Source organism: Oryctolagus cuniculus, chromosome 6 (assembly GCF_051225735.1).
Source record: "Oryctolagus cuniculus isolate XC-2025 breed Fujian yellow rabbit chromosome 6, ASM5122573v1, whole genome shotgun sequence".
Lineage (NCBI taxonomy): Eukaryota > Metazoa > Chordata > Mammalia > Lagomorpha > Leporidae > Oryctolagus > Oryctolagus cuniculus.
Window position 1 is genome coordinate 63287023 of NC_142872.1, and position 23036 is coordinate 63310058.

Genomic DNA, 23036 nt, shown 5'->3' on the forward strand with positions numbered 1-23036 from the left:
CCTCACTGAGAAATCAGCCTTGAAGGCAAAGCCAATTTAATTCACAAAGCGAGAGAGAGAGAGAGAGAGAGAGAGAGAGAGAGAAAAGTACAGGGTTATAGATAGAAAGCCGTTGACCCGATGCAATTTGGTCCTGCAAAACACTTTGTGCTGCTCTTCCCTGTTTGGCCAGAGTAAATAAGCAGCCTTTTAACTCTGATCCTTAAGGAAACTCACTCAAGCAGCGCCTGGCAACGTGGCTGACATTCAGGGAGCACGCACTCTTTGCCAGTCCGACGCTTTCGACATGGTTTCTGGGCATTAATCGGGGTATGAGCCCTCCTACTGCCAGCCCTTGCACCAAGTGCCAAGAGTGCAGGAGGGCATGAAACCAGCGCCCCCCACCCCCCAGCCCTTTCACCCCTTGCAGCTGCTCTCGTCACCTGCAATTGCTCCCAGTCCCACTAAGGAGCAGACTGGTCACGGTGCAGGGCAGCACATGCCAAGGTTGGAAGTCCTGCACCCCTGGCGTCCAGAGGGGCCAGGGCATGGGCCCTGGAGGGGAGCACTTAACAGGTCAGACCTCTGCACTGAGCTTTCTAGCACAAAGGGAATGACCCATGCGCCCAGGGCAGGGCTAGGCTCTGGAGATTAGGATCTCATTTCAGTCCCAGTGCAGCCCTGTGAAGTAGGGACTTGCTTAATCTCTGCCTCACAGATGGAAACTGAGGCCCAGGAACCCCCAAGGGACATGGCCAAGGCTGCCACCGTGCAGCACTCAGAAGAGCAGCTCCCCTATGGGCTGCTGCCTGGTGCCAGGGACACCACGAGTCAGCCGTCCCCTTACGCCGGGGATACTGGGAGTCTGAAGCCCACAGTCTCTTCTGACCCCCTTGGCCACCCTGGGGCATGGGGGCTGTGAGCACTTGGAAACAGTGCTCCCTGGGTCACAGGCGGTGGCCACAGAGCACAGCTGGAGCACGGGGTCCATGCATCCGTCTGTCCCCAGCTGTGGTGTCCTCCAACCCCCAGTACCAGGGAGACCAAGAGTTTTTGTAGAGAACAATGAGAAGCGAGTTAGGCCACATCACCCCAGGGAGTGAGCGTGTGGACAGGCAGCAGGCCAAGCACAACCAGAGGTTAACTTCCCCTCTGAGGCTGCCACAGAGGTCGGGGCCTCATGGGCCCCTTGATAAGCTGGCTCCTGGCTCTCTGCTGGCTGATAGCACGAAGCTGCTGCCGACCCAGAGCCCTTATCACTGCCAAGTTTTGGGTGTCTGCCTGAGCCAAGAATTCCAAAGGGAACTGATCCAGCCTGCCCTGGGACGGACGGGGACGGGAGCCCAGTCAGCCAAGAGGAGGTCCTGGGAGAGAGAGTGGCCAAGCTGGCCGGTCAACCCTCCCTTCCCTGTGGCCACCCAGCTGCCTCCTCCCGCCCCAGTGTGAGGCTCTGTCTGTCCCTTCCTCAGCCCCTCACCCCATCTCAAGTCCCTTAACTGGATTCCATGTGCAAGGTCCCTTTGGCATGTAAGGTGACATTCCCAGGTGATGAGGTCGTGGACCGATTTGGGGGTGCCTCATTCCACCCATGTGTGAGACCCACGCCCCTGGCCTGGCATGAGAGGCCCTTCATGGGGTGGCCCATGAGCCCCTGGTTGCTTCGTTTCCTGCCCACACCCACCCTCTGATCCTGCCAGAATAAGCTACTTGACGTCCATTCACTTCAAAGGCATTCGCCAAGGACTTGCAAGACGCAACCCTGTTTAGGGCTCAGCAGTGAGCAGAGCACACCCTCCCCGCATGGCAGTGTTTTCTAGAACATTTGGTTCCCCAAGGTTGACTCCCAGGCTGGCAGCAGACCTCCATAAACAAACTGGGCTCTTTACACAGAGAAAGGCTGCCTAGACTCGAACTTCACCCTGGGACTGACCATCACCTCGGTGCTAGTCCTGAAGATCTCAATGGGGAAACTGAGGCATGAGGAGGCAGGCCAGCTCTCTGAGGCTCAAAACAAGGTGGGAGTGGAACTCTGTACCTCCAGACCCCTGCGCAGAGCTCTTCAGGTTCCTTTCCCACCCACTCCCTTGCTCCGGGCAAACTCCAGAGGCACCTGGACTACCAGCAGCCTCTTGCTTCTTCATCACTGTAGATCCCCTGCACCTGCGCCCATGGCCTCCATATTCCCAGACTCCTGAGGGTTGGATCAGAGCTGGGGGCCTCCTCTTCCTTCCCTAAGCTCTCCTCCTGCCAAGGGACCAGTGTTGTCCTAACACCGGGTTCTAGTCCAGGTTAGGGTGCCAGATTCTGTCCCGGTTGCTCTTCTTCCAGTCCAGCTCTCTGCTGTGGCCCGGGAAGGCAGTGGAGGATGGCCCAAGTGCTTGGGCCCTGCACCTGCATGGGAGACCAGGAGGAAGCACCTGGCTCCTGGCTTTGGATCTGTGCAGTGCGCCAGCCACAGAGGCCATTTGTGGGGTGAACCAACGGAAGGAAGACCTTTCTCTCTGTCTCTCTCTAACTCTGCCTGTCAAAAAAAAAAAAAAAAAAAAAAAGTTCCAATAGAAAGCTCTTACCCCAGCCCCCAAAGCCCTGCACTGCCTGGTTCCTATCAGGGCCCTAACTTCCTCCCAGGCCCCTCTGTTGTGCCGCCCCACGTGGCCTCACCCCGGCCCAGACCCTCTTCTTACCCCTTCAACACATTCTGCCAGTTTAATGGGTTTGCTATTGGGTCCTGACACTGTGGCAGGCGTGGAGCAGGCCCGGGAGTATTGCTGAATGCATGAGTGAATTGATGTCTGTACCTGGTTCCCAAGAGCCCTGGGAAGTGAGGCTCAGCAGGGGAAATCCCCGGAGCCCAGTGAGAGCTCCGAGACCCCCGGCTCCCTTCCAAGCTGCGGCATTACAAGGGGCCTCTCTCCCAACCCGAGCATCAGGAGCAGGCCCTCAGCAGAATCAGCAGAATCCTGAATTCCCACAGCATGCGTGCTGGGGTGGGAAGAGCCCAACCTGTCCCAACAGGTGGAGCACAGAAAGTGATTGGCAACCAGAGGTGCCCGCTGCCCGGGCCACACCTGCTGTGTCGTCTTGGAGGGGACAAAGCTGTCTCTGACTTGTGCTCCCTGTGCTATCTGGAGAGCTGAGGCCCCCTGAGGCTGCCTGGGCGCTCCTTCCCCGGGGTACCGAAGGGTAGGCAGAGCCTGCAGGAGTCACGGCTCCTCCACTTGCTGGCCACTCCATCCCAGCTGCAGGTGCCTTCCTTGCAAAGCAGTGCTGCTATCGGCATGTGTGAGAAACGCAGGAACAGGCACAATTCCTGGCATGAGGCGGGGACCTTGACAAATGCAGCTTTTTGTTCTCCACCATCAGGCACTCGCTCTCTCTCTCTCTCTCTCTCTCTCCTCTCTCTCTCTCTAAGTTTTATTGAGATATATGTCATGTACTGTACAATTCATCCACTTAAAGTATACGAGGGGACTTCAAAAACATTATGGAAGATGGAATTAAAAGACAAGTTTTTCCAGTGCAAAAAATGCTAAAATCCAGGCAAATGAGGTTTCTTCAAAATACATGGAAACGCATATTATGAAAAAACTATGCATAGATTTCAAATTTTCATGTCAAAATAAATTTTTTAAAATTGTCTTTTCTATAGGATATAGTTTTTTTAAATCTGTGTGTGTGTTTTAAGATTTATTTACTGGGGCCAGTGCTGTGGCATGGCTGGTTAAGCATGGCCTGCAGCACTGGCATCCCATATGGGTGCTGGATATGGACACCAGTTTGAGTCCCGGCTGCTCCACTTCCAATTACACTCCCTGCTGATGCCCCTGAGAAAGCAGTGTAGGATGGTTCAAGTGCTTGGGCCCCAGCACCCACGTGGGAGAGCTGGAAGAAGCTCCTGGTTCCTGGCTTTGGACTAGCCCAGTTCCAATGGTGACTATTTGAGGAGTAAACCAGCAGACAGAAGATCTCTCTCTGTCTCTCCCTCTCAGTGAACTCTGACTTTCAAGTAAATAAATCTCTAACAAAAACAAGTTTAATTATTTAATTAAATTATTAATGAAATTATTTAAACATTTTATTAATTAAATATTTATTTAAATATTTTAAATTTTAAGTTTTATTTTATTTTAAATATTTGAAATTTTGAATATTTTAATATTTAAATAATTAAATATTTAATTGAATTATTAATTGGATTATTAATTTAAATTAAAGTTTATTTATTTGTGAGAGAGAGAGAGAGAGAGAAAGAAAAACTTCCATTCACTAGTTCACTCTCCTAATTCCTAAAACAGCCAGGGCAGGGCAAGGTCAAAGCCAGGAGCCCAGAACTCCATCTGGGTCTCCCACATGGGTGGCAGGGACCCAAGTACTAGGGCCGTTATCTGCTGCCTGCCCAGGCATATTAGGAGGGAGCTGGATCAGAAGCAGAGGAGCCGGAACCCAAACCAGGCACTCTCACATGGGATGCAGGCATCCCAAGCAGTGGCTTAACCCACCATGCCATGGTACCTGACCCTACAATAAAGGGCTGCTTGACTTCTATTTTTCCATGAGCTTGTCAAAGTCCCCTCATACAATTCAGTAGTTTCTAGTACATTCAGAGTTGCAAGGCCATCACCCCAATCCATTGCAGAACATTTTCATCCCCTCCTAGAGAAAGCCTGAACCTGCACCCTGCACCCTGTAGCTGCCACCTGCCAGTCCCTGCCTGTTCCCCCCACCCCCAACCTCTGGCCTCCCTCCTGTCTGCATCCCTTCACCTACTCCAGGCACAGGCCACCTGCTCTGTCATGCCTGGCTTCTTTCACTTGGCATAGTGTTTTCAAAGTGCCACCCTTGTGTTGTGCCTTTCCAGCCTTTGTCTTGCTTCCACTCTTCCTGGTCATCTTCTTCCCTGTGCCCCTCCTCATCTCCCCTTCCCCCCTCCCCAACCTGCCCCTCCAAGGCCCCACTCCTCTCCTTCCCCAGGTGCTCGGCTGCCCTTGGCCGTCCACAGCCTTGGGTGGAGAACTGCAGGTGTGAGGCTGCGCCGCCGTGCACCGCCCAGGGGGGCCTGGAGCACCCCACTCTTGGGGCCTGCACCCTGCTCAGCTGCCCAGCCCGGCGGATGGGCTCCATCCGGGAGTTAATCCTCTGTCTTCTGTCTCTCCAGAGTGTTTGGGGAGTGAGCCCTCCCCCGCCCCCCCATGAAGGCAGGGGAAGGAGAGCAGAGAGAGAGGAGGAGGGAAGCCCTTCACAGCCTCAAAAGTCAAGGAGAATAAATCGTGGCCCCCCAGTCACTTGAAAGGTAGAGAACCTCTCCATTACAGGTCTGGGGATCGCGCTTCGGAAGCCACCTGCAGGCCCCAGCTTGCACCTGTCTGACCCCCCTGCGCCCCCCAGCCTGCACCCCTTCTCCCCAGGAGCCTCCCCAGCCCCTCTGATGCAGATCTGAAGGCCCTGCCTTCCCAAGGGTCCTGGCAGGGAGGGAAGAGACACTGTACCTTCAAGGCCACTGCTAGTATCTGTGTGCCCTTAAGTGAACAAAAAAAGAGGTAAACACACAAAGAAAAGACCCTTCCTTCAGGGGACCCAACCCCAAGGCACACAACTTGGGGAACGGAGGGAGGGTTGGGTTTCAGCCCCTCCTCACCCCTTTTCAGCTGATACCTTTGTGCAGTGAACAACACGTGCAACCGTACAGGGGCTGTGTGGCTTCCTGCCCTGCAAGAGATACTGTGGCTGAAGGCAGGGGTCCTCAAGCTTTTTCCACGAAGAGTCAGCCTGTCACTGCCTCAGGCTTTGTGACACTAACTGTACCTAAATGACTGACAAGGCAAAGACATCACGCCAAGCCCCCTCCCCAAGCCCCACCTCCCGCTGGGTCGTGTCAAGAATCTCAAGCAAATGAGTCACACAGAGCAAGGAGGCAGTGCAGGAAAGTGAGTCCTTGCCACGACCTGAGTTCAGGTGCAAGAGCCGGGGGCCTGGCGAGGATCTGCAGAGAGAAGCCCCGCCTGGGGTGGGGGGTGGGCAGCAGGGAGCCTGGGTGTTTTACGCCTCCACCGTGGACAGGCTGTGTGAACTTGAGAAGGTGGCATCCCTTTCTGAGTCCCAGTGTCCTCATCAGCTAAGGATGCTGGCAGCGGGAGAAACACATGGAGTCTGTCTCCGGGTTGTTTGCTTCGGGTGACACTGGCATGCATCAGACTCCAGCAGTGATCTGTGGCCGGGTCAGGGGCAAGCATGGGGGTGCCTGACACCAGCTGTGTACTGCAGGCTACTCACAACCCCCAAGGCTGTCCCAGGGCATAAGTACCGCTCCCTTCCTGCCTAGAGGCAGGACACAGGCTGGCCCAACTGTCCCAAACTGGCCGACAGTGCTGCAAAGCCACTGTGTGTCTGCCCCTCCTGTATCTGATCCATGCAGACAGCCGCAGGGTACAGGGAGAGCCGTGCAGACCAGGCCCGCGCATGCGTGGGACTCGGCCGCTCCTCGCTGGAGGATGGGCCACATGTGCTGTCGTCACTCAGGGAGAGTGGCTGACCCCAAGGCCGCCCTCTGACTGAGGCAAGCGCCTTCCTGTCTCTGAAGCTCTGGAAAGTGGGGTTGAGCGGGAGGGACCTCCCCTTGCTGGCCAGAGAAGGACCCGCTGCATGACCGCTGTGGCCCGAGCAAGACCACACCTGGTGGAGGTGTTTGGTTTCCTTCTTCCCAGCAGCTCATGGGTAGTGGGAAAATGTGAATGACCCAGGTAGTGGGCACAACGTCCGTCCAGGAAGCTGGCTCGGCCACTCCCGGCGGGTCTCTGTCCAGGCACCCAATGGAATGCTTTAGCCTACTCCTGGGCTCCCCCCAGGAGAGTTGGGAACCAGCCACAGCCTTTGCCACAGGTCCCCATGCCCCAGGACTCCCAGGTTCAGCTCACTGTAGGTTCAGGGAGATTTGGGGGCTCCCTTGCACCCCCCGAGGGAGAGAGAAAGGGCGTGCAGCCATACCTCCTTTCATTGCACATCAATGTTCCTTGCAAATGTTGCGCTTTTCCAAAAGGAAGGTGTGTGGCAACACAGCACAGAGCAAGTCTGCGGGTGACATTTTTCCAAGGGCTCAGGTGATGCAAGTGAAAACTTGTAGTAAAGAAGGATTTTTAAATTAAGGCACAATGCTGTTGTACAGTTAGGAGACTAGCGTGCAGACACAACTTTTATAGGCACTGGGAAACCCAGCACCTTGTGTGGCTCCTGTAGGGCAGTGGTGTGGCGCCAGGCCCACGCCGTCCGAAGTGCACCTGTCCTGGGCAAGCTGAGGCCCCCACCCACCACCTCTGCTCCCCTGCACGTGCCCCTACCCTAGATGCAGCCCTGTGCTGGGCTTCCAGGAGGGAAGCCTCTGCAGACCCCTCCACTCCTCCTCTGCCGACCCCCACCCTTATCTCCAAGCAGGGTTTCCATCCCAAAGGCAGGGACACAGGCAGAGCCCACCCAAGCCCAGCCTCCTGCCCATCCCCCATGGTACCGCCTCCTCCCTGCATGGTGGGGAATTAGGAACTGCTCTCCCGGGTATTTTCTTTTTAAGGTTTATTTATTTATTTGGAAGGCAGGGTTAGAGGGAGAGAGAGAGAGAGAGAGAGAGTGAACCATCAGCTGGTTCACTCCCCAAATGGCCACAATGACCACAGCAGGGCCAGGCCAAATCCAGGAGACAGGAACTCTATCCAGGTCTCCCACAAGGCTGCCAGGGGCCCAAGGACTTGGGCCATCTTCTACTGCTTTCCCAGGCACATTAGCAAGCAGCTGGATAGGAAGTGGAGCAGCCGGGACTCGAACCAGCACCCATATGGGATGCCGGCATCGCAGGAAGCAGTTAACCTTACGCACCACAGTGCCAGCCCCTCTCCTGGGCTCTTGAAATCCAGACAAACTGTGCCTGTCTCTCGCCTCCATCTCTGTCTCTGCCTCATCCGTGGTTGCTGCCCAAGAGGTAGCGAGCAGTGCTGATGTAGATAGGCAAGGGTGAGGGGCTACAGCGAACCCTCACATGTAAAGCACCGCCCTACCTTGCCCCGCCCCACCGCACAGGCACCATTGAGTCACCTGGAAATGGTAACCAGCAGTCACCAGCGCTGTGGTAACAGCTGAGCCTGGGACAGTCACACCAGCCTGGGAGCTGGCTGACCTGCGATTTGTATCAAAGGCCTTGCTTCCGGAAGCCACGTCACCAGCTGGGGCCCGGGCAGTGTTGTGGGGCCCACAGGGAGGAGAGGCCACAGGCATTTAAAGATGGGAGCGGGGCGGCTCTGAAGGGACTGAGGGGGAGCCACATGAGAGGGAAAACCCTGTTGCATCCAGAGAAGGTCCACAAAGGCCCCACCCAGGAGACCAGCATTGGCGGTGCAGGCAGCTAAGCCTGGGGACGCGGCGCCTGGCAGGCCTGGGTTGAGCCTCAGCCCTGGTGCTCCCTGCTAGATGACTGCGGGCAAGTGGCAGGCCTCTCCCAGCCTCGGTTGTCCTATAACCCCATGGCTCTGCAGCCAGGCCGACCTGGGCTCTCTGGACCCCAGGCCCAGCAGCAGAAGGAGGCATGGAGGCTGGGAGGGGGCAGGAAGTAGTGCCCCTCATGCCTCACCTCTCCTCAAGCACCATGCCCCAGTGTGCTGGGACACACCTCGCACCAGCTTACTGGCTGTTGTGACCTTGGGCAAGTTTCCCTAACCTCTCTGCAGCACAGAGAGGGGAAAGAATGGTACCTATCCATGGGGTTGGCGTGAGAATTCACTGAGTTGATACAAAATGCTGAGAGGCAGCCCTGCATGCAGTAGGAGCTCAACAGATGAGGATGGGTGGCTCCCCTGTGGTTGCACCTGTGGCTCTGAGCACAGGCTCTAGCCCTAGCAGACACGGCACAGGGCCTGTTCCCTCACCCTCCAGCCGAGTGCCCTTTGTCAGGACACTGAACCCCATGGAGGGTGCGAGGTTTTGAGTTAGGTGAAGTCCTAACATCATAAAATGGGTGATAGCAAGAGCATGGAAATTTCATTCAAAGGTGGTGTCTGGGCAGTGGGGCCTGGAAGAAGGTCTCTAGAGGATCAGGGGCGTGCCCTCAGAAGGTGCTCTCACGAGAGGACTGTGTGTAACAGCCTGCGGGGGGGCCCTCTCTCTCTCCCTGCTTCCTGGCTCCGCGTGTGACCCCTCCTCTGCCTGTGCTCCACCACTGTCAGCCTCTGGCCTCGCCACACGGGTGAACCCCGGTGGGGGTGGGGGTTGGACTGCCCAATCTTGGACTGTGAACCTCCCAAACGGGAGCCAGAATACACTTCTGTCCCTGCTGAGTAGACTGTCCTGGGTATTCCGTTGCAGTGACAAAAAGCCCATGGCTACGGAAGGCCACAAGGCATAAGCTCACCAAGTGTCCCATCACACATGTCCCCTGGAGTTTGGGATTAAAAAGGATGTCAGTGAAAACTGCCTAGATGCACCTGCCTACAGCCCTGACTCTCCCAGAGGTGGGCGAACGCTTCCTTACCCGTTCGTGCCTGGGGCTCTCACAAAATTGGAGGAAGCTCAGTCTGGGTCATGGGCTGAGACCAGGCGGGGGTCAGTCCCGACAGGCCTCTGCTCCAGGCCTGCCAGCTCACAAGCTCCTCAATGCAGGCCATCCTATCCAGCTACAGACTCCCTTTCTGCCTCAGCTCGGTCCATCCGTGTCCCTCCTTCCCTTGATGAGCTAAACCATCCCCGCTCCCACCCCACAGCACTCATGGTGAGCCTGGTGCCTGAACAGCTGTCCCTGCTTCCCCAAATTCCCCTGTGAAATTGCCCACTCAGATACCACGTGCCCCATGGAGCTTCCCCGCTGCCTAGAGCCAGAAATGGCTTCTGGGTCACACCACGCTGCGGGCTCCCACCCGGGCAATCCCACACGTACTCTTGTACCCCTGCAGAGCTGCCTGTGTGCGCCCGTTCTAGTGCACATGCATGCATACACACATCCCACTCGCACGGGCTCACCTGCAGGCTCACATTCGCACACACGTGGCGTTCTGGGGCTGCCTTTCTTGGAGAACGTTCACTGTATTTGGCACAAAAAGTGAACCGGGGCATTTGCAAAACTCTCGCAGGAAGTCCCTAACCCCCTTCACTTTCGATGCCGACTACTGTGGGGCGGGAAGCAGGCTCCGCCGTGCGGATTGGGTGGCAGCCGTGTCAATCACCCCTTGCCCTGAGCCCGCCTCCCCTGCCCTGCAGACCCTGGGTGCTGATGCACCCTCTGTTTACTCCCAGGAAGTGCCCCGGGGGGCGGGGGAGGAACACTGCTTTCACGAGCTGAAGTTTGGTCATTGGGCGTATTCGGTAACATTGGTTTGTTGTACAAAGGCTCCAACGAGAGCCCTCGTGCTGGTTTTGTGGTAACCTGGTGGCCCGACACTTCTGTCTCATTTAACACGTGCTAAGTAAACATCCAAAAATTAGATGTGGCTCGGGGAGGAGGGCCGTCCCTGATCACTTAAAAGCCGCGAGGCGATGAGGACCACCGACCGCGGGGTGAGGCCGGCTGAGGGCCAGGGCCACCCCTTCCTGTCTAGGCCCCGCCTTTTCCGGTTCCGCCGAGTGAAGCCAGGCCCTCCCCTGACCGTGTTCCCAGAGTGTGCGGGAGCCTGAGCGAGGTTGAGTACAGGCAAAGCAGGTCTTGCCCTGGACCTTCAGCTCGTAGCCCTGGCGGGATCCAAAGGAGAAAGAAGAAGTGGATCCCTTGGAATTTAAAAATTTCCCCCCTCTCATCTCATCTCCTGGCTCCAACAGCCAGGATTTATCCCATTTTCCACATGAGAAGGGGGCGTAAGGATGGAGACCACGGCAGAGGAGTGAGGGGCCGACGCTAAGGGCAGGACTCCTGATTCCAAACCTCCCACGTCCTCCCAGCTGCCCTTGCTGCTCAGGGAGGGCTCAGGGTCCCCGCAGGCTCTCCAGGGTTCGCTGCCCTCGAGGCTATCACGGGAGAACACAGACACAGGAAGAAGACAGACACAGACGTCACAGGAATGCTTCTGCTTCTGACCATTGGTGGATTTGAGAAATTGGAAGACAGGAAGACCGCTATGTGGAATCAGGCTTGGGGCACAGCTGCCCACAGGCTGTATAAGCCCTGCGAAAGCATTTGCTCCGGCCGTTGTCAAGGCAACCACAAGCAGGAATCAGCATGCAGTAACTCTGTAGCAGGCTAATCTTTAAGTTCATAGTTTCGTATGGCCCACAAATGATAGTTATACCTATCTGCACAGCCCTTGGAAGAAAAAAATGTTCACTGCTCCTGAGAGATCCTTGGGAATTTGCATCCACGGGTTCACACTCTTGAACACCTTCTATAAACCTGGACAATGGGGTAGAAGATAGAAGATTCCCTATCTGCCTCTGTAACTATTCCTTTAGTCCAGAAGACAGACAAGGCCACTGACCCATAACCCAGTGATGTGCACAGAGGGCCTTTAGGAGCCAGGAGGGATCAATAATCCTGGGAGACCTCCCAGACCAGCTACCGAAAGGAGGCAGTGGCTGGATCTTCTTTAAACAAGAACAGGAAGTGATCAAAGAAGAAAAGAAAAGAACCTCAAGCAATGAGACTACCGCGTGCACAGGCACAAGAGGGAGCAGGTACACTGGTGGTTCTGCCTGATAATCGGTCCTCAAACAATAGAGGGGAGGGGATTGGAAGGGGCCCTGGCATTCACTGTCTGTTGTCTTTATAATAGTCCTGTGAGGTTGCTGTCATTAATTTACTTTACAGATGAGAAAGCTGAGGCTTAGAGGATCTGTGGTGGACGAGCATATTATAGCGACCTCAGTGTGAAAATATAAGATTCAGATCCAAGTAATGTGTGTTTAGGAATATTACTCATCTGGACACTTTTAGCTGCAAGTGGAAGAAACCCTGTTAAAAAGAGAGGGAGTTGGTGGGAATAGGTGATTGATTCATAGAACTAGAGAGCCCAAGATTAGCTTGAAGCATGGCTGGATCCAAAAGGTCAAATGTCATTAGGAATTGTTCTTTCTCCAGCTTCCAACTCCACTGCTGCCCTTGTTGATTTCATTCTCAGATTCTCCCCAGGGAGCCACCAGCAGATCCAAGCCCCTGTCTCATCATCTTTGCGGAGCCAACAGAGAAGTCTCCCACCACTCCAACAAATAGTTTGAAGCTTCGTCATCACTGGCTGTAATGGGTTGTGTGTTTATCTCTGAACCAACTGTCATGGACCCAAACCTGGAGCCAGAGGCTCATTCACATGGACAGAAAGTGAGGAAGGTTGCACCCCAAAGAAAAACCAAGATGTTGTTGTCAAGAGAAGGGGGCTTGATGATGGACAGGTGACAATGACAAGTGTTTATCACAGCATTGATTCTGTGTTATGTTTTTCCTCCTGGAATCCCACTTGGCATCTCCTGCCTTTAAGCAGTACCACTCAGGGCAAAGATGGGCCACTGGGCCATGATGCTAAACCTATTAAGTATCTCTGCATGTGTCTAATCCAGTCTACACCGTGCAAGAATCCCAGATCGGTGTCATCCCAGCTGACATGTGGCGTGGAAGGGCCACTAAGTAAAGAAGGAAAGGGCTCCACGCCAGGAGACTGTTTAAGATCAAATGTGCCTGTGAAAACGCCTACAATAATCAATTTTTCAAAAATATGATAGAAATTCCAAGTGGCAGGGAGAAAAGAGCAAGTGGAGTATTTAATTTAAAACAAGGTATGAAAAAAAAAACAGAGGAAATTGAGGAAATCTGAGATGAGCATAAACACAAAAACAGATGGGAGAAATGAATAAAATCATATCAGTAATTACAATGAATGCAGTGGGATAAACCAGCCAATTACAAAAATGAAGATGGTCAGATTTGATTTTTAAAACCCAAATAAGTATTTTTTAACCAAAGAAAGGCTTAAAATATAAGGAAATAAGATTGTTGAAAGTATATGGGAAAAAGTCATACATAACATTACTTCAAAAAATTCATAGAAAATAGAAGATAGGTTTATTTTGGTGGGGAAAATTTTGAAATTCTTGCAGGTTTTTTTTTTTTGTAATCCAAATTTCCATGAACTTTTTGAGGGCACCTTAATTCATGGATTTCAAAAGTTTTTTCCACCAAAATAAATTTTAGTCCAATGTTTCACAGACTTTTTGAAATATCCTCATACTAGTCAAATATTAATTAAAAGAAATCTGAATAGCTATATTAATGTCAGACAAAGTAAACTTTATGTGAAACTTATTATTAAAAATAATAAAGATGGCCACCATATTTGGAAAAAAAAGGTCAATTCACCAGGAACATAATTATTCTAAACTTGTGTATGCCACATAGCCTAGCTATAAAAATATGTGAAATTGACAGAACCAAAAAGAGAAGTTAGCCAACAATCACTCTAACAGAAAACATAATATCACTTATCAACATTTGAAGATCAAGAATATTTAAAAATCAATAAGGGCATATAATAATTAGAAAACACAAATAAAAAGCTTAACTTAATGAACAAATGAAGCAGTACTTCTAACAATGCAACTGCCAACACATTCCATTTAAACATCCCTGGAGTATTAAAAAAGCTGACTGAGAAACAAGGAAGCCAGAATCAATATATTTAAAAGAATTATCTTACCATAACAAAATTAAATAACAACAATGAAAAAACCCTCACTTATGTGCAAACACATTTTTAATAGATCATGGGATAAAGTAGTTATGGATATTAGAAAATATTTTAAAGTAAATGACAATGAAAATATTGTACACCACAACTTATGCTGTTAAAACTCTATTCAAAGGAACATATTTAGCCTTAAATGCTTATATTTTACAATACGAATTTGAAGTTTAATGATCTAAGCATCTAGTTTAGAACTTAAAAAGAACAACAAAGGGGCCAGCACTATGGCAAAGTGGGTAAATCTGCCACCTATGGTGCCGGCGTCCTATATGGGCACCGGTTCGTGTTCCAGCTGCTCTACTTCAGACCTAGCTCCCTGCTAATGGCCCAGGAAAGCAGCAGAAGATGGCCCAAATGCTTGGGCACCTGCCACCCACGTAGGAGACCGAAAGAAGCTCCTGGCTCCTAGTTTCGGCCTGACTCAACCCCAGCTGTTGCAGCCATCTGGGGAGTGAACCAGTGGATCTTTCTCTATCTCTCCCTCTCTTTCTGTAACTCCGACTTTCAAATAAATAAATAACTCTTTTAGAAAAACAACAACAAAGTCAATCCAACAGGAGTTCTTAAAAAGGAAACAGCAGAAACAAAGACAGAAATTAACGGACCAAAAGACAAAGGTTTAGTAAAGAGAAAAGCAACAAAATCAAAAGTCAGTTATTTGACAAATTCTGGCATGAAGTGAATTACATTAATAAAACTGATTATAGTAAAAGAAGAAAAAGCATATAATCGGAGCAGAAAAACATTGGACAGCTTTAGCATTGATTCACAATCTGAAACACAAAGCAAACGAGATTGCAGAGCACATTAAGAGTAGAAGAAACCCTCTTGGCCCTGGAAAAATGTAATGAAGCTTTTCTGCTAGGAGAGGCACGAGGCTGGCGAGCACACTCCTAATTCAGTGTTTTACTGGAGATCAATGCAGTAAGTCAAGAAAAAAGGTAATTAAAAAAATAAGAATGATTGAGCCGGCGCCGCGGCTCACTAGGCTAATCCTCCACCTAGCGGCGCCGGCTCACCGGGTTCTAGTCCCGGTCAGGGTGCCAGATTCTGTCCCGGTTGCCCCTCTTCCAGGCCAGCTCTCTGCTGTGGCCCGGGAAGGCAGTGGAGGATGGCCCAAGTGCTGGGGCCCTGCACCCCATGGGAGACCAGGAGAAGTACCTGGCTCCTGCCATCGGATCAGCGTGGTGTGCTGGCCGCAGCACGCTGGCCGCGGCGGCCATTGGAGGGTGAACCAACGGAAAAGGAAGCCCTTTCTCTCTGTCTCTCTCTCTCTCACTGTCCACTATGCCTGTCCCCCCCCCCAAAAAAAAAAAAAAAAAGAATGAGAAAAGAACAAAACTAGGTTATTCATGGCTGATAACTATCATCTATGTAGAAATCAAACAGTACCTACTAACAGATGAATAAGAGCAGTGCAGCGTTGGCAGACATAAAATCAACGTACATCATTGCTATGGTTTGACTATGATTTGGCTACCCAACACATGCAGGCAGCTAAACTCCACAGTGGTATTAAGAGGGTAGAAACTTAATCCACTCATCATGCTTAGAAAGAATGTGAGCCTTGGGGCCAGCGCTGTGGCATGGTGGGTAAAGCGACTGCCTGCAGTGCCAGCATCCCATATGGGCGCTGGTTCAAGTCCCAGTTGCTCCACTTACAATCCAACTCTCTGCTACAGCCTGGGAAAGCAGTAGAAGATGGCCCAAGTCCTTGGGTCCCTGCACTCATGTGGGAGACCCAGAAGAAACTCCTGGCTTCTGGCTTTGGATCTGCACAGCTCTGGCCATTGCAGCCATTTGGGGAGTTAACCAGTAGATGGAAGACCTCTCTCTCTCTCTCTTTCTCTCTCTCTGCCTCTGCCTTTCTGTAACTCTGCCTTTCAAACAAATGAATACATCTTAAAAAGAAGAAGGAGAAGGAGAAGTGCCTCGTGGAGGGCCCTTAGGTTACCGGGGGCTTGCCCTTGGAAGGTAGTTCTAAATGAAGGCTTGCCACAGGGTCCTTGCATTGTGCACACTGCCATTGTCATCTGCCTCCGTCGTCAATGGCCAAACCAACAGAGTCACCCAATCCACCCAAATGGACTTGAACTTCCAAAATCATGAGCCAAGAAAGACTTTCCTCTTTACCAAATTAGCTGTATTTTTGTTACAGTGACAAAAAGCTAACCAGCAAAATGGTCAGCTTTTTAAAATGCCATTTATAAAATCAATTAGAAAAATAGGCATAGAATACCTAAGCAGAGATCTTTCTATCACTGTGTATTTTTCTTCATAAAAATATTTTGTTAGATTAATACCTGGGGGCCCTGTGAGTTTTGATATTGTCCAGTGGTGTCACTTCATAGAGTACACTTTCTAACTATGTGTTGTTGGCACATAGACAGAAGGACTCCAGCAGTAAAACTGAGTCTTGTGTGTTTATCTGTTCCAGTCACCTTGTTGTGCCCTCATTAATTCAAATAACTTGTAGATTCTGGATGAAAAGATTCAGTGTTGTAAAGAGGTTTGTCCTTGCCAAATTAATCTGTACCTTTGGGACTCTCCCCCATTAACATTCAAAACCATGTCTTCATGGAAATTGACAAGCTGATTCTCGAATTTATATGGTTAAGAACGGGCTCAGAAATAACCAAGACATTTATAAAGGAGAAAAAATAAGCGCAATTAAGTCCTTGTGTTAGTGCTGCAAGGACAGACAAGCAGGCCAGTGTAAAGGAATATAGCATCCACTTAGCACATAGCTCAGTGAGGAAAATCAGTCTGTAGATACTGGAATTGGAGACAGAGAAGGGAGCAAAATGATGTTGGATCTTACATGAAACACAAAAGGCAACTCCACTAATGGTTGAAATATAAAAGACAAAATTTTAGCTTTTAGAAGAAAATACAGTACACTTCTATGACATTGGGATAGGAAAGGATTGCTTGAGTAAGGACAAAGAAACCAAACCATGAAGAAAAAGGAGATTAAAAAGAACTGTTAAAGTTAAGAAATGCTGTTTTGCAAAAGATACCATGAAGAGGGTGAACAAAGCAAACCCCACCTTGGGAGGAGATTTGCAACACAAACCACAAGCTGATATTTAAACAGACATAAAAACCTCTGTGCACCAATGATAAATGGGGAGAGGGAGGAAGGGGAAGGGGAGGTCAGGAGAGACAGGAAAAGAGAGGCAGGCATTAGGGGTAGCAGTCAAGACATCTGCTTTTATATGGGCGTGCCTGGCTTCAAGTGCTGGTGCCATTCCTGACTTCAGTTTCCTGCCAGTACAGAACCTGGGAAGCAGGAGGTGGCGACTCAAGGAGTTGGGTCCCTGCCACCCACCTGGACACTTGGATCATGTTCCATCCCCTGTCTTCAGCCTAACCCAGCCCAGACACTGTGGGCATCTGGGGAGTGAACCAGCAGATGAGAGTCTGTCTGTCTGTCTCTCTCTCCCTTCTCTCTCTCTCTCTCTCTCTCTCTCTCTCTGTGCCTCTCAAATAAATTAAAAAATAAAAGAAAAAGAAAGAAAAATAAACATTGGAGGGAAGGAAGGAGGAAGGAACAGAGAGAGGGAGGGAGGGAAGGAGAGAGAAAGAAATGTGTAGAAGACTTCAACAGGCGTTTCACAGAAGAGAAACAAATGTATATAGTCAATAAAAACAAAAAGGGCTGCAGTCTCATGTGTAATCAGAGAAACGAAGACCAGAAGATTCCATTTCACAGCCAGCAGACCGACAGCATCTTCAGAGGTCCAACAAGCCCAGATCCCGGTGAGGAGGTGCCGCCGCGGCACCTCCTGCCCTGCCACTGGGAATGGAGTGGGTCAGGCACTTTGGAAAGCAGTGTGGCCGCACCAACCATGGCTGAAGCCACCAGCACTCATCACTTAGCATCTCAACTCCAGGGTGCGCCAGGGGGCAGGTCCAGGGATGCTCTGAGCAGCACTTCTTGTGTAAGGATAAAAATTTGGAAACAGCGCTGGCGCCGCGGCTCAATAGGCTAATCCTCCACCTAGCGGCGCCGGCACACCGGGTTCTAGTCCAGGTAGGGGCGCCAGGTTCTGTCCCGGTTGCCCCCCTTCCAGGCCAGCTCTCTTCTGTGGCCCGGGAGTGCAGTGGAGGATGGCCCAAGTGCTTGGGCCCTGCACCCCATGGGAGACCAGGAAAAGCACCTGGCTCCTGCCATCAGGTCAGCGCGGTGCGCCGGCCGCGGCGGCCATTGGAGGGTGAACCAACGGCAAAAGGAAGACCTTTCTCTCTCTCTCTCTCTCTCACTGTCCACTCTGCCTGTCAAAAAAAAAATATGTGGAAACAGCCAGATGGCCATCAGCAGGTAGAGAGCTAAATAAATCGGAAGATGCTCAGACATTGGAATACTCTACAGCAATGCAGATTTAATCACAGGTTCACCCCTCACCCAATCCAGTTTTAATCTCAAAAATATGTTAAAGAATGACAAAAAGTCAGCTGCAGAAAAACTTCTAAAACCTGTTCAATTTATTTAAAAATAAAATACAAGACGAACAACATAGCATATCATTTAGGGTTACAGAATTATTTTGGACACTAGATTTCTTCTTCATATTCTTTAAACGGTGTATACGTGTATTATATAGAGTCTTTGGAAGACTGATGTATTTCATGTAAGCATATTTAATAACCAAATTGATATGTAAGCAAAAGGTGTGGCCATTAGGGGGATTTATTTTCTTCTTTTTGTTAATTTCTATTTTCTGCTATTCTCTGATGAACATGTATCTCCAGAAGACTCCTCAGTGTGATTTTTTTTCAAAGAAAAAACGTGGTTACTTCCTAGGCTAGGGTGAGCTCTTCCACCACAATTTCATTCATTGTGGTGGGAGTTACTTTCTCAGAGCCAAGGGCTCCTTCTGGAATGTTAACCCAAGGGCAGACACCTGTGTGCTTGGTCAAATATGTACACTGCTAACACAGAAGGAGACACTGCCGAAATGCCAGACATGTGACCTTGATGTCCAAGTGAAGGTGCAATGTCGGGGGGTGGGGTGGAAGGCTGCCCAGCTCCTGGGACAGCTGGAGCTGGACTGCGTCGACGCGGGGGAAGGAAACTTGGGGGCTGGCTGTGTCCTTGCTCACGGAGCCTGACAAAATCAAGGCTGCAAATCCACAGGCACCGTGTGATGCACTCTAGAGGAAGCCCCATGCGCCTCCCTCCCTCTCTCTGTGCGGGGGAGAGAGTGCAGTGAACTTGATCTCCTGATGCCAGGCTGCTCGCTACTGATTTCCACGCAAGGCAGAATAACTCTATTTGCTTCTCCCAACCTCCCCGACTTGTGCAAAGCATGCCAAGTGCACACAGGAGTGATCTCTGTTAAGATTCAGAAATGGCAAATATGAACTAGGCTCCTACTACGAGCTAGCCTGTGTGTGCTATAGGAGGGAATTCAAAATCATTTATGGACTTAAAAGATAAGCAATTTGGATGTAGAACAATTTCTAAATCCATGCACTCATAATAGGCACTCTCCACTTCTGAAGACCCTGGCCGTGGCACACGTCTAGGTAGAGCTAACAACAGTGACTGGGAAAGGTGGCTGTGCTTACCCTCATGTGAGATTCAGAGGCTAAGATACTTGACCCAGGGCACAGAGAGTTGGGATTTGAAAGCAAGTTTCTGGAATGATCCTCCTTTTGCGTTAAAGGAAAGAAGTCCCTGTTGCACCCGGGCTGCTCTGGGTAGTAAAAGGGAGGTCCCCGGCTCACCCCACCCCACCCTCCCCCGGGCCAGGCTTAGGAAAAGCCGCGGGAGCCTTGCCCATGGCCGCCAAAGCCCTGACCTGTGCTTGTGTCTCCTCAGGAAGCCGGCGCTGCCCCACCCGGTGCGCTCCAGCGACCTCCTGAGCTGCTGCAAGAGCCTGTGGGGGCTGAGGTTCCCTCAGAGACACACAGGAGGCCCCCTCGAGGAGCAGCCCAGAGAGCCACTGCCTGAGGGGCTGCTGAGGACACTGCGATGCTGCGCCTGGTCGCCAAGATTGAACTCCTGGAACCTCTCAGGACCCAGCTCCCAGGATGCACCCGAGCCCGAGTCGGGGGGCTCCCAGAACACACAGCAGAGTGCTGGGGTGCTCGCTCCTCCGGCAGAACACCAAGTCCCACGCCCGGCCTCCCAGACTCATGCCCAGGATGCCTCTGGGCCTGAGCATGCCGAATCCGATGGGTTCAAAACTCAACGTCGGTGCTGGCCCTAGGAGTCGTAAACAGAGATAGCAGGAGGCACGGTGGGCATGTGAGCACCTGCGCACGGCTGTGCGCATGCAGGAGCATGTGTGTCCTCTGGGCAATGTGGAAGGTGCTGCCAGCCGGGACTGTCCTCGCACTCCCTCGTGGGAGCTACAGAATGAAGGAATGGGAAAGACAAAAAAAGGGCAGGGCATGGAATTAGCCTGTAACAAGCACCTACTATGCACCAGGTCCTTCATCTGTGTGAGGTCCCATAATCCTTAGAACCACATGTACTCAGAATAAAGATCACCATCCCAACATTACAGAGGTGGAAACAGAGGCTCAGAGACCGAAGGGGATGTCCCAAAGCCGCTCAGCTAGGAAAAGTGTCCCTGGCACACAGGAAGCATTCAAAAATATTAGTTGAATGAATGAGTGAGAGTGAATGAGTGGGAGGATGGGTGAATAGTCAGACATCAAGCCCATGCTCTTGACACGACTGGACACTGCCTCCCCGGAGACAGGTCCAGATGTTTCTTGGACTCAGACTGCCCTCTGCCCAGCAAGGTTAGACCCCCAGAGCCCAGGGATCCCATCATGCTATAGCCTGACCCTCTCTGGCGTTTGTCCACAATGAGAAGTGATATGCAATGGACTTGCTGGGGAAAGTGTGTCTGTCTGTCTATCTGTCTCTGTGTCCTGGAAGAGGAGGTGGAATTTGGGGGAAATCCAAGGGCTGTGACTGGGCGAGGTTGACCCACCAGCGCCTCTGCTTGACCTTGGCCACATCACCTGGTCCCTCTAAAAGGCTTTTTTTCTCTCCTCTGGATAAGGGGGAAAGTTCCCCTTTCCTATTTACAAGACTGTGGAAGAGACCTCCAAGAAGATGGGACCCTCAGAGAGGTGAGAGCGTCTCCAAAACCCCAGGGTTCCTTGGTGGCATGTCTCCTCGCTGACCACCACCCCTCCCGGGCACACTCTCTTCCCCAGACTTCTAAGACCCTCCCCTGTCCACCCATGACTTCCAGGCCAAAAGGGTGCAACACACCATCCCTCCATCCAACAATTACATACAGCCTTTTCCCCAGGTTCAATCCTGGGCCTCCTCTGCACTCCAGTGTCCTTCCTCTGTGACCTTGCCTTGACCACAGTTGGGAGGCACAGGGGATTACATAGAGCCTTGCAGCTGTGGGCCAGACTCCTCAAGGAGCCACTGCTGCCTACACGACATCTCCACCTGGGGGTTTATAGGGGACCATGCCTTTAACATGTCTGTAGCTATACTCTCTACCTTCTCCCTGCACCTGCACCTGCTCCTCTCCCACTGTGGATTTCAAAGGCTGAAGGTCAACTCCGGCACCTTCCTTTGCCCCAGTTCTCGTGGTTAACCCTCTTGAGTCCACTGTCTGCTTGATTTTTCTCCACCGTCCGTGTTATCACTCAACCCAACTATCATGGTCTCCACTGGGAGAACTTCCAAGCCCTCATCTCCACTCTCGTTCCCCCTGCCCAGTTCCCATTCAACAGCCAATGTGGATTGTGCAAAATGCAAACCTGATCACATCACACACGGAAAGAAAACCATGGTCCACATGAAGCTCAGGCCCTGTGTGGTCGGCCCCCACCTGTCCCTCCATCGTCCTCCTATGCTATGCTCCCTCCTTCTCCACGCTCCAACCCTACTGGCCTTTTCCTTTTCATTTATTTCATTCACTCAGCTCTTCCCAGCTCCCAGGCCACGCACAATGCTGTTTTTATGCCTTGAAATGTTCCTGCTGCCCCTTAGACCACTTAACTCCAGGAGATCTCAGCGAAAATGTCACCTCCTTGAGGAAGTCCTCTTTGGCCCTCCATTGCCTGCCACACAGACACCTCAGAACTTTGGATGGAAGTCATTGGCATGCTTATGGATGTCACAGTCACTTGTGTGACTCCTCGAATGTCATCTGTCTCCCTACACATGGGGCCACAGGGCCCGCCTGTTGCCCTTGGCCGTTGTCTATTTGGCCCTTGAAGAGTGTTTGGCACATACATAGTAGCATTTCAGTATTGGTTGTTTGAATGAGCAGAGACGATTAAAAGCACAGAGAGCAGCAGGCAAAGCTGATACTTTAAGCAATTTACCTTCCAAGTAAGCCCTGATGAGCTCCCAGAGACATTCAGTCCCTCGACTGAATTCCTTTTGGAAGCCTCCAGAATACCCTCCCCCGAGGTTTTTCCAGGATTCTGAGGGCAGGTGGCTCTCTCAGTCACAGCTAAGGAGTTGAAGACAGAAGACCTGCCTGGTGTGCCTGATTATAGACTCAGATGGTCGGAGCTCCAACTCACGTGCCCACACGCCACCTGCCCCTGCAGAGGGCTCCCACAAGTCTGTCTCAGAGCCACCCCCGCCTTTCTGGAGGCCTCCTGGTGCCTCTGCAGGCTGCAGAAGCGGGGTGCATGCTGCCTGGGGGAGGAACATCTGTGGTGGGACCCCAAATCCATGTTCTGCGTTACCATCGTGTTCCAATAAAGCTATGGAAACACGCACTGCCTCACAGTTTTATTTTTAACTTCCTGGCGAGGAACTACTTCCCCAGTGTCATCACATGGTATCTTGATTTAGAAAGAGTCACGATAAGATACTTGGATAGAGGCCAGATTGAAAATTGCCTTCCAAGGTAAGCTAGATTTCAGCTTCAAAGACCACACTGGAAAGCAAGGCACGTGCTGGTCAGGGAGGAGAGTAGGAGCTTAATCAATATTTCTCAGATGAATGAGCAGAGAGGATAGAGCCAGCAGATACTCCAAGCAGCTTCTCTGCCAGGAAACCTGAAGGCGCAGTTTGCTCAAAGTCTTAAGCTCTTGGCTTAATTCCGTCAGAGAGCTGCTTGCTGGCCACGCCAGGTCCATGGCAGGTCCCTGGGAGGACTCACTCTGAGAGCGTGGACAGGAATACTTCTAAGTGGTCGGAGAAACAGATCCTGTGCTCATCGGATGAAAAGGACATATGAAAGATGGAAAAACCTGCCAATCAGATTCAGTGGGTATGAGAGGTACAATAAAAAAAAATGCATGGACTTTATGCAAGAAGGGAATCCCGTGAGAGGTTTCTGAAACGGAAGGAACTTGCCTGAAAACCTCGCCTTTGGCCATGAGCAGTGTGGCCTGCGATGGGCGGGAGAGGGTGAGAAATTC

At 51.4% G+C, this 23036-nt stretch overlaps 1 protein-coding gene across 4 annotated transcripts in view; it reads left to right on the plus strand.

The window, feature by feature from the left end:
• Window positions 1–22385, plus strand: part of HRH2 (histamine receptor H2) — a 50273-nt gene extending 27888 nt beyond the window's left edge. For 3 of the 4 annotated variants that reach the window (XM_051843631.3, XM_089335086.1, XM_008255437.5), the window contains exon 3: window positions 19495–22385. In XM_051843631.3, coding sequence (XP_051699591.2) covers window positions 19495–19885 — 391 coding nt within the window. In that variant the 3' untranslated portion in view covers window positions 19886–22385. Of the gene's footprint in view, window positions 1–5134; window positions 5270–19494 lie in introns of all 4 variants that reach the window. The other variant, XM_051843632.3, reaches the window with a different exon arrangement.
• The last annotated feature ends 651 nt before the right edge of the window (window positions 22386–23036 follow it).